The sequence below is a fragment of the Hoplias malabaricus genome, chromosome 2, assembly GCF_029633855.1.
Source record: "Hoplias malabaricus isolate fHopMal1 chromosome 2, fHopMal1.hap1, whole genome shotgun sequence".
Lineage (NCBI taxonomy): Eukaryota > Metazoa > Chordata > Actinopteri > Characiformes > Erythrinidae > Hoplias > Hoplias malabaricus.
This window is the reverse complement of record NC_089801.1, coordinates 34,904,591-34,914,495: the sequence shown is the minus strand read 5'-3', so window position 1 is coordinate 34,914,495 and position 9,905 is coordinate 34,904,591. Positions and strand designations below refer to the sequence as shown.

Genomic DNA, 9,905 nt, shown 5'->3' with positions numbered 1-9,905 from the left:
AGTGCATACTGATTTTACTTCTCACTTGTTCAAGTGAGTTAAAGAGAATGATGTAATGTGTCAAGACTGGTGAAATTTAAAAGCATGGTCAGCCAAAAAAAACCAACACTGGGTATTATTTAAAGCAACACTGGGTATTTTTTTTTTACCTTAAAATGACATGGGGTGGGGGTCTGGTTTGCAGTATGTGACGTGTCATAGGACATTGGGACGATGGCACGTCATCTGCGCCTGTAGCAGAATTGAACCAGAGTGCGCGCTGCAGAGGCATAACTGTCCACAGTAAAAAAGTTATTTTGACCATTTGGGAAAATGTTTTGTGATTTTAAGCAGGGTTGATAGTAACTATTCATAATCACTTTTTCTGCATCATGAAAACAAATATTTGCATTCAACCTACACACCTTCATTGCCCAGAAACAGTTTGAACCAAGCGCTATATCCGTAAAGAACATGGGTTCCCAAAAAAGGTTAATCAGTAACTACAATGGTTCTCTTTAGAACAACAACTTTTATATAGATCCACTTGCATAGTGAATTTCTATTCATTTGAATTTTTATTTATTTATTTTTCCACAGCAAATTGATTCTAATGTAGAAAGTAAAAACACTCAAACATGTTCTTTAACTGCGACAAGCTGTACATGGTGCAGAAGAATGCTTTCTGGTGCTTTCATTTTCTCCACCCATCTGAAGATATTAAAACATATACCGTGTGTGTTCCTGCCTTGAGCCAACTGGTTCCATCTGGACATTATTCAAATCAGCAATGTGTGAGTTTTAGGAAGCACCAGGTTTAAGGTACCATTTAGGGCGAGGATATTTAGAACACAGCCATTGACACAATGTTGCTATTAAGTAGTGTCAGAGGGGGAGCAAAGCCTAGCCCGTCTTGTCTGATCCCCCTATTGAGTTTTGTCTGCTGAGCCAGAGGATCAGACTGGTGACATTCTGGCCCCAAGTTTCTTACATTCTGTGGAAGGTACTGGGAAGACTTCTAAAATTTAAAACGATATGTCAGTTAGATGTTTAAAAGATATGCTAATGTTTTGGTGCCAGATATCACAAGACTCCTTCAGAGGTCTTCAAAATCCGTACCTAGAAAGGTCAGCTTTATTTTGGCAACACAAAAGGGACCAGCACAAAATGATGGAGGTGGTATTAATGTTTTGGCTGATTCTATGTGCTGTGGTGTATCACAGACTGGTTTTCACTCTGTTTACAGCTCTGTGCCATTAACTTCCCTGAAGCCCATTTGAATTCGGTTGCTAAGGTTGCACGTGTTGACGTCAATGAAGTGTGGACTTTAAGGAGGGCGTAGGGCGCAAGGGGACAGTGAATTGGAACAGACGCGTTGATGCTTTTACGGGGCGGGCCTTGGGTTTTTACAGGCGGCGGAAACCGGAGGATAAACGCTGACTTGCTGTAAACACAAACCGAACGGTTCTAACTTTATATTCACGGGTCTGAGGGAAAAAAGAAGTCTGTATTAGTTTTTGTGGGACGGCCTCCCAATATTTATTACACAATTACTGCTCCCTTTGTTTCTGGGGTCTGGAACCGTGCTAGGGAAATGTTAGAGGTGGTTTAGGTGTTTGTAATGTAGCCGTTTGGCTAGCTAACGTTGACTGAAGCTGCGAGGAGAGTTAACGGTAACATAAACACAGCAGCTAAACGTTAACAGAAGCCGCGGCTGATGGAAACAAATCCAAACTGTGTCTAATTTAGTCTTATATCTGTCTATTAAAAGCTGATACTCCGTTCAGAGCCGTTATGCCCCCCACAAAGGAAAAAACGCCACAAAACAGCATCAATGTCTCCCCGGTGGTGGCGGAGCTCTCGCTCTCTTTCCGTGACGAGCTCACGGCGAGCATCCAGGGCGCGCTCGCGGTGGCCGTGCAGATCGCGGTGGCTGACATCAGCGAGCTCGTGGCCCACGCGCTGCAGGACGTGCGCGAGCAGATGCGCGAGACGCTCCGGGATAACGAGCGGCTCGAGAGCCGTCTGCGCGGCGCCGAGGGCGAGCTGCGCGTGGCCCGAGAGCGTCTGGCACTGACAAAGCAGCAGCAGCAGCGTCGCCAGCGGCAGCAGCGCCGTCTCCCGCGCCCATCGCCGCCGGCTCCCGCGCCAGTGAGGGTCCCGAGTCCTGAGCGGGTGGCACACGTCGAACGGAAATATGAAGTGAACGCTAACGGGAACGGATACGAAGGCGAGTCGTTCTGTGAGATTCGCGAAGACGGGAGCGTGCGCACTAAGGATTTTAAACCCGATATGACGGAGAAGTCCGCAGAAAATCTGGAGTCCGCTCAACAGCTGGAGGCTCAGTGTATGTCACCAGGTGAATGGTGGTGTTAGTTCTTTCTTGTTTTGTAGTTATGGGGAGCTTTGTAACCTCTCGGGTGATGCTCAGAATGTCATAGGTTTGTTCTCTCTCTCTCTCTCTCTCTCTCTCTCTCTCTGACAGACCTTAAGGGCAGTCTTAATTTCCCCAAGCGGATTAATAAAGTATCACTCCTTCTGCCGTTCTCTCTAAGGGGGCACCCCAGGACCAGAGTAGGGAGCACTGCTACAGGGCTAATCTCAAGAAGGAAAATGACCCCTTTTGCATTGTTTACACAGGTGTGAAAGGGAATGCGCACAGTGCACATGAAATCCCTACGCAGTTTAATCAAGCGTGTCTTGTGCCAAACAACGAAGCTGGCACCTCAGCTCTGACGGAGGGGCCTGTGATCATCGGAGTCACTTCTGTGTCTGAGGTAGCAGTGAAGGTGGAGAACACCGAGCATTGCAACGGTCCTGAGACTGAGGAGGAGAGGTTTGTTTCAGATTGCCTCTCGCTGGCCCAGTCCAGAATCCTGGAGGACTGGCGGTCTGAACTTCAGCTTCAGAATTGTCAGTCACACCCCTATACACCTGCTAGCAACACTCTGGGTAAGATTTAAAAGCAGACATTCTAGCAGTAGTTTGAGGAGGAATTATGATCAAATCATGAGCCTGTGCCTGCTTTATGTCTCTCGCTCTTTTTCAGTTGATCCTTCCATCTTCCCGGGAGAGATCCCAGAGCTGGACTTCCTCACTTCAGCGGTCTCCAGCCAGTCAGACCCATTCCCCACCCAGCCACACTCACACAGCGATGACTCTTCCTTCTCCGGTCATGTCCCCGTTCCTCCTCCTCAGCTTTACCCTGCCCACAGCTCAAGCCCCTCGAAGCATGTCTGTAAGGTCTGTAGCCAGTCTTTCAATCGGCTGCAGGATCTTCGCAGGCACCGCACCCTCATGCACCTGAAGAAGGCTGTGCATCATCACAGAGGTCCCAAACACAGTCTTTTCCCCCCAGGCCGCAGCCCTTACCACTGCTCCCAGTGCGGCAGAGACTTCAACCGTGGGGAGCACCTGAAGATCCACCAGAGGATCCACACGGGCGAGAGGCCGTATGTGTGCACCGTCTGCAGCGCACGCTTCCGCCACTCGTGGGCGCTAAAACGGCACTTACGCATCCACACAGGGGAGATGCCCTACCAGTGCGGACAGTGCGGGAGGACCTTCAGGAACTGCGGTGGGTTGAAATTTCATCAGAGGTCACATGCCAAGGGAAAGTAAGAGTCAAGGGAAGGTGCAGAGGTGGAAAAGCCTCAGTTCATTGTACAATCTCCAGCCTCAGCTTTACAGAACAGTTTTTAATCTGCGAATTGTTTATTGTTGCGAGAGTGTGTGTGAATGTGTGAGAGACAGGAAGAAACAATGCACAATGCCCCTCCTTTGAAACTGTAAAAGTATTCCTTCCACACTGGGGTTTTTGGATGTGGTGACCCTGCGATCTAAAAATCAAATCTGAAATTGTGTATTTATGGTATTAAAAGTTAAAATATGTTGATGTTATACAATACTGTAAATATACAGCACTGTGCAAACATCTTAGGCATCTAAGATTATTATTATTATTATTATTAATCAAAATAATCACTATCAATGGTCCTTTATATGAAAATAAACTCTTACAGCTCAAATAACTAGCTTTTTTTAAACCAGATTTTCTCAGGGGCCTAACATTTTGCACAGTACTGTATTTTATGCATTTCTTAGTTTCTTGTTTTTTCCATTTGTCTGCTGGCCTCTGTGTGTCGTCTTGAGCTTCCACAACATTTCCAAAAAAAAAAAAAAAATTTAGTATTTTGTGATATCCAAACTATGATGGGAAAAGCAAGATGTTGAAGGATATAACTGTAATAAACATTTTGAATGGATTATATATAAAAAGCTGGGATAAGGAATGTAATAGTGATTTTAAACTTCATAACTGACAGGTGTCTGATCATATGGCTGGCCATTTTTTAACATTACAGTATCGATGTTCAATACAGTGTTGTATCTTTTGTAAAATTATAAGTTTCCTATTTATTCTTAGGAGGTTTTTTGTTGTTGGGTTTTGTTTTATTTGCTAAGTCATTTTTAAAAAGAAGGACTGACAAACTGCCGAAAAAAAAAAAAAACTTCTGATCTTACCAGTGAATCTCAGGGCTCAACTGGAATTTAAATCCATGCTACAGATGTTTTAACTCTGTCCTGTAGACGCTGCACATTAGCCTGGAATCAGTAGGTGATATTTGACTGTGTTGTGATGTTGTGGGTTACTGAGCAACAAGCTGGATGCAAAAATGGTACCTTTGCTTTTTTTAAATTATGTAAGTGCCTAGGGACTAAAACATTCTCTCTGAACGTTGTTACCCTCTGTTTAATGTTTATATAACTTATCTTAATAAAGATAATTAAACTAAAATTACCCCACTGTGTTGCTCTTACCGTGTCCTGGTTCTTCATTTGGAAGTAGTTCAAAAGACTGCTGACTGCCCTCTGGTGGGATTTCTCATGTTTACCATTCAAACTGGGTTAGTGTGAGAGTGTGCTTACATTGCATGTTCATTTGCACTTCTTACTGTTGGAGATTTGTAATCCTTTCAACATATACTATCCTTTCTTCACAAGTGAGCACAGTTCTGGGTCTTAATGACTGTAATGCCTGTAAACGTATTTGATCAAAATACCACAAGGATCAAACTCCACAGCAACATTCGCCCCCTGCCTAAACAGCTCTGTTTAGAACAGCTTGTTAATGAGCTGCTTGCAGTTCACGCCGATCTGAGTGCACAGCCGTAAAGATCAGAAGCTCAAGCTGTGCCCGGTTGCATAAAACACCATAGGTTTCCCTTAGTGAAGAGTTTCCCTTAACCAAGGGAATCACGTAAGTGTGTTGAATAAAACCCTGCAGACGTTTCACGTAACTAAGGGAGAACGGTAAGGGATTTACTGTAGCGACAGAGGTTTTGTTGCAGTAAAGTTCCACTGTTTCCATGACAACAATAACACCGTGAACACGACAGAAACTTTACTTTATCTAGCCGCCTGCAAAGAGTGTGGTACTCAACACAGCATGCGGAAGACTTGTGGACATGGAAATAAGTTTCACAAAATGCAGGTAAAACGTGGTTACACTGTTCACAATGTCGCTAACACTAGTGATTTTTTTCTCTATCTTGAAAAACTCCTGGGTACACGATCATCTTAAAAACCTCAAAAAAATTCATCCATGTTCTATGTCTTCTGAGCGTTATTGTGAGGTTTTAAGTCCCTTAATTCTAAGGCAATTGATAGTTAAGGAACTTTATGCAACACCTAATGGTTTTTAAGGGATTGCTTAAGGTACGTTCAACACTTAAGACAACATTTAAGTTTAAATGATTTCCCTTAAGAAAGCCCTTATGTACAACTTAAGGCATTTTTTCAGCAACAAAATTAACTTTAAGGGAAATCTTAAGGTAAATTTTCAGTTAAGGTGTTTTATGCAACAGTGTTTTAAGCTGCTTCCTCTCAGTTCTCTTTTTTTCTCAGTTTTTTTCTTCTTTTTTTACTTAATGCTTTTATTTCTGCACACTCAATGTGTTTGTTTTATTACATTTAACCTCATATTTTCCTTTTCACATAAACACAGGTCCAGCGCTGTGATTGGAGAAATTCAGAAGATGGGGTGGGACACTCTTTCTGCACTTGACATCAGAAAAAGAGCAGAATTAGAATGAATAATTTCATCCCATGTTTTCTGTCTTAAGCAGTTCACAGCAAACTGACTGGGTGGTCATGCTTTGCAGTGTGTGGGTGGGAGGTCTCTTGATCAACTTAATAATGTGCACATTCATTGAACAAACTATGTTTTTCATGTCTCCATTAACATATACGTCCAGACGTTTTTCAAAATGAAAAGCATATAACTTTCTGCCAGCTTTGGTTTACTAGTGCTAGTTTTTGTTTGATCTAAAGTAATCACCTGAAACACACAGAAGGGTAGTGTTTATTCACTTCTTACATAGGCAGTAAAATCAAAGTCATTCATCAGTGAGAGTTTCAGAGTACTTTTCAGTCAGTTTAACCTTTTACACACAAATTTAAATAATATTTGTGGCATTTTTTAAAAAAATAATTCAGTAATTGAGCTATAGGTTTAACACACAAAAGTGATAAGGACTCGCATTTGGGGTTAGAATGATAAACAATGGTGAAGAAAAAAAAAAGGCCCAAAGTTGGAGTCCATCTTATGTTCGGAATCTCTGCCTGGCTGCTTTGGAACAAGTTCCGTAACCCCCTGTAATACACTTTTCTGAGCTCCCCAGGCAAATATAACAGAATTCATGGGCACAACTCTGACAGGACACATTGTTACACCCATCTACATGCATCATCAGACTGTGACACTTGGGGCAAGCACGGAACAGCGGGCAGCCCCACACACTGCTAGAGGGCTCTGTGATCAGATCACACTTGAGCAACGTGGAAACAATATGGCAGGACTTGTTGGTGCAGATGGGTGTGTATTTGGGGGAGGAATATGAACATGGGTACAGGCATTGCTTACACAGCAGATGACCACTTGGACACTTCGGACACTGCAGCAGTGGCATGAGGCCTCTAGGTGTGTCACGTACAGGCTTCAGTGAAGAGAAACAAACTGGACACTAGAGCAGATAGACATGGGTTATAGTGATGGTTCCCTGGCTTCTCACTGGAATGTCCCTGCTTTGGGTGAGTCGCATTTACTAGCCACATACTCACAAACAGTATTTATGGAAGTGATTATTTGTTATTTTTACATTTTTGTAAAGTGTAACTCAAATTGTCCTATTCCTCATATAAACAAGGACTACTGATGTGCAGACTGACCAATTAAATGTTTACAGAGAAGGTTATCGACCAATAATGGTAGCTCGTTTGTGAAATTCCGTCTGCATTTTTTTAAGTCTAAAAAAGAGGAAATGTCCAGGTGAAAGAGGATGTCTGGTCACTCTACTTTAACTCACATGGTTCCTCTTATAGAGCGTATGTGAAGTGAGAAGTTTGCCAGTACTTCACTGTACTCACCGTTGTGCTGGGATCTGGCTCCTCTGGCAATGTTTGTGTGTAACTGGTCTCGTAGTGTAGCTGCGTAGAAAACATGATCCTTGTTTAAGAGTTTAGCAGAGCAGGCAGTGGCTCTCTAATCCTGATTCTGGAATGCACTTGCTCTGCACATCTGATACAACCAAAACTCAATATCAAGACCTTCCTGAGCAAACGCTAAAATGTGCAAAGCATTGGCACTCCAGGAAGAGGACTGGGATCTACAGGATTTCAATTTAATTTATTTCTAAAGTATCAGTTAATATTAGGGGAGTAACATTACTGAAAATACAAAACCTTATTCCATAAAAATACTAATAAAACGTATGAGATACATCAGTTTGTACACTGACTGAAAGTGCAGCTATCAGTTCCTCAGAACTGGGAGAAAGATCTCACCTGAGAGAATATGCTGTCTTCTTGAATTGGGGGCTCAGCCTCTTCAGGTTCTTTTGATGGACCTAAAGAACAGTGTACACGTTTGAAATGTATTCTTTCTATAAATGATTAGTGTTTGACTCTGTACTGCATTTACAGCTCGAAGAGGTGACTCCAGGACACTGATTGTATTGCTACGGCAGGTCTGGAGACTTCCGGCCTTGTATTTTCACGTCTTCTCCTGATTTAATACACTTTACTCATTTTGTATCATTGTCAGTGAGGTATTGAAGGTGTGTTAGAGGAAACTCTGTAGTTGTTGCAAAACCATTAGACCGCAGGGGTACACACTAGTGGCGTAGTAAAAAATTGCTAGTGAAAGTGAAACCTTCTTTGTTTTGACAGATTCACATATTGTATAAGAAATATGTTTCAAAATATTTAATAAAGGAATTTAATCACGTGTGAGAATATTTCTGAGTTCTGTTATTTAACAACATCAACTAACTGAAGCATTGATTTAAAAGATTACTACTTAGGAAGAAAGGCAGAGCTGGAATCAAGTACCTGTTCCCATCCCTTTTTTGTTGTTTGTTTTCCTCGTTTCTGGCTTTTCTTCTTTGTTTCAGCAGCCGGAGCCGTGATTCTTTGTAGCTCGCGCAGGTCTTATGTTACACAAAAAGGACCAGATGAGGAGAGAATGTCACAAACATCTTGACTGTTGTGTGATTTCAAACTGAAAGTAAGTGGCAATAACCTAGCCACATAGTGTTGTAGTTTCTGAGAAAAACCGTTTGTCAGCTGAAAAGTCCTGGTGGTATCTGAGTTCTGCTTTTGTCATTTTAGCTTTAATATTACTTATTCCCTTAAGTGAGGCACTGTTACCTGCTCTTTCTTTTGTTAAGAATGATATATGAGTGTTCTTTCAGGAGAAGGAACAATCAAGTGTGTGTGTGTGTGTGTGGTGTGTGTGTGTGTGTGTCAAAAACAAACACAGAACTCATCCCCATAAAAAAATATTTAATGTACACAAAAAAGAACATTTTTAAGAACCAGAAATACAAAATAATAATAATAATAATATAAGATAACAAATCATTAACAGGCCGGTTTTTATTTAGGTTTATATGCAATAAATAAATACAGGGAGGTATGAATTATGGTGCCAGTTTTTTCCCCACATTAGTACAAATACATATTTCAATTTATTCCGTAGATGGGTATCTGCACTTCTCACCGTTAAAGATCTGTCATTCTCCTTCTAACATATCTAAACATTATTTGTAGACAAAGATGATCCCACCCAAGTAGATATTTTTGAAATTTTCCCCTTATACCATAGTTGTCTCGAGTGATCCTTTGAAAGGCACTCATTTTGCTAAAGTGAATGCTCGCTTTGGGCTGCATCCGTTAGGTTTACCACATATACACGATCATAACTCACAACACTGGACTAAGTACCAAACTTGGAGTTCAGTACCAACTTTGAACGCACCAGATTTATGAACTCAGAACCAAACTGTTTTAGGCAGAGAAAGTAGTCTATCACTTTACGTTTGGAATCTCTGCCTGGGTGCTATGGAACAAACACCGTAATCATCAATTTCACACATCTCTGAGCCACGCAGGCAAATAAAACAGAATTCGTAATTACAGCTTTGACAGAATATATTACTACACGCTTCTACATGCATCATCAGACTGTGGCAGGCAGGGCAAGCACGGAACAGCGGGCAGCCACATACACTGCTCGAGCGATCTGTGACCAGATCACATTTGAGCAGCGTGGAGATCAGAGGGCAGGACCTGTTGGTGCAGGTGGGATTGCTTATAAATGAGTTGTAAAAGCATGGGTACAGGCATTGGTCACACAGCAGCTGACCACCAGGACATTTTGGACACTGCAGCAGTGGCATGAGGTGTCTTGCTGAGCTCATAACAGGATTCAGAGGAGTGAAACAAACTGGGCACTGTAGAGAAGATAGACACAGGTTATAGTGCTTGTTCCTGGTCTCATACCTGGAGTGTTCGAGCCTTGTGTAAGTCATATTTACCAGCAACAATATATCTGTAACTGTATTAATGATTAAAATTTTTTTTTT

At 42.1% G+C, this 9,905-nt stretch overlaps 2 protein-coding genes across 2 annotated transcripts; one reads left to right on the top strand and one right to left on the bottom strand.

Annotated features, from left to right (window-relative positions):
• The first annotated feature begins 888 nt into the window (after positions 1–888).
• On the top strand, positions 889–4,724 carry si:ch211-284e13.5 (uncharacterized protein LOC793850 homolog). Its single transcript, XM_066658816.1, has 4 exons — positions 889–982; positions 1,751–2,338; positions 2,620–2,931; positions 3,029–4,724. Exons 2-4 carry the CDS (start codon positions 1,774–1,776, stop codon positions 3,598–3,600), a joined length of 1,449 nt encoding a protein of 482 aa, XP_066514913.1. The 5' UTR covers positions 889–982; positions 1,751–1,773; the 3' UTR covers positions 3,601–4,724.
• A 1,602-nt stretch (positions 4,725–6,326) lies between these two features.
• On the bottom strand, positions 6,327–8,736 carry LOC136682488 (E3 ubiquitin-protein ligase arih1-like). Its single transcript, XM_066658924.1, has 4 exons — positions 8,371–8,736; positions 7,825–7,886; positions 7,408–7,467; positions 6,327–7,004 (listed from the first exon to the last, which is right to left on the bottom strand). The coding sequence occupies exons 1-4, from the start codon at positions 8,378–8,380 to the stop codon at positions 6,585–6,587; spliced, it is 552 nt and encodes a 183-aa protein (XP_066515021.1). The 5' UTR covers positions 8,381–8,736; the 3' UTR covers positions 6,327–6,584.
• Between the last annotated feature and the right edge of the window lie 1,169 nt (positions 8,737–9,905).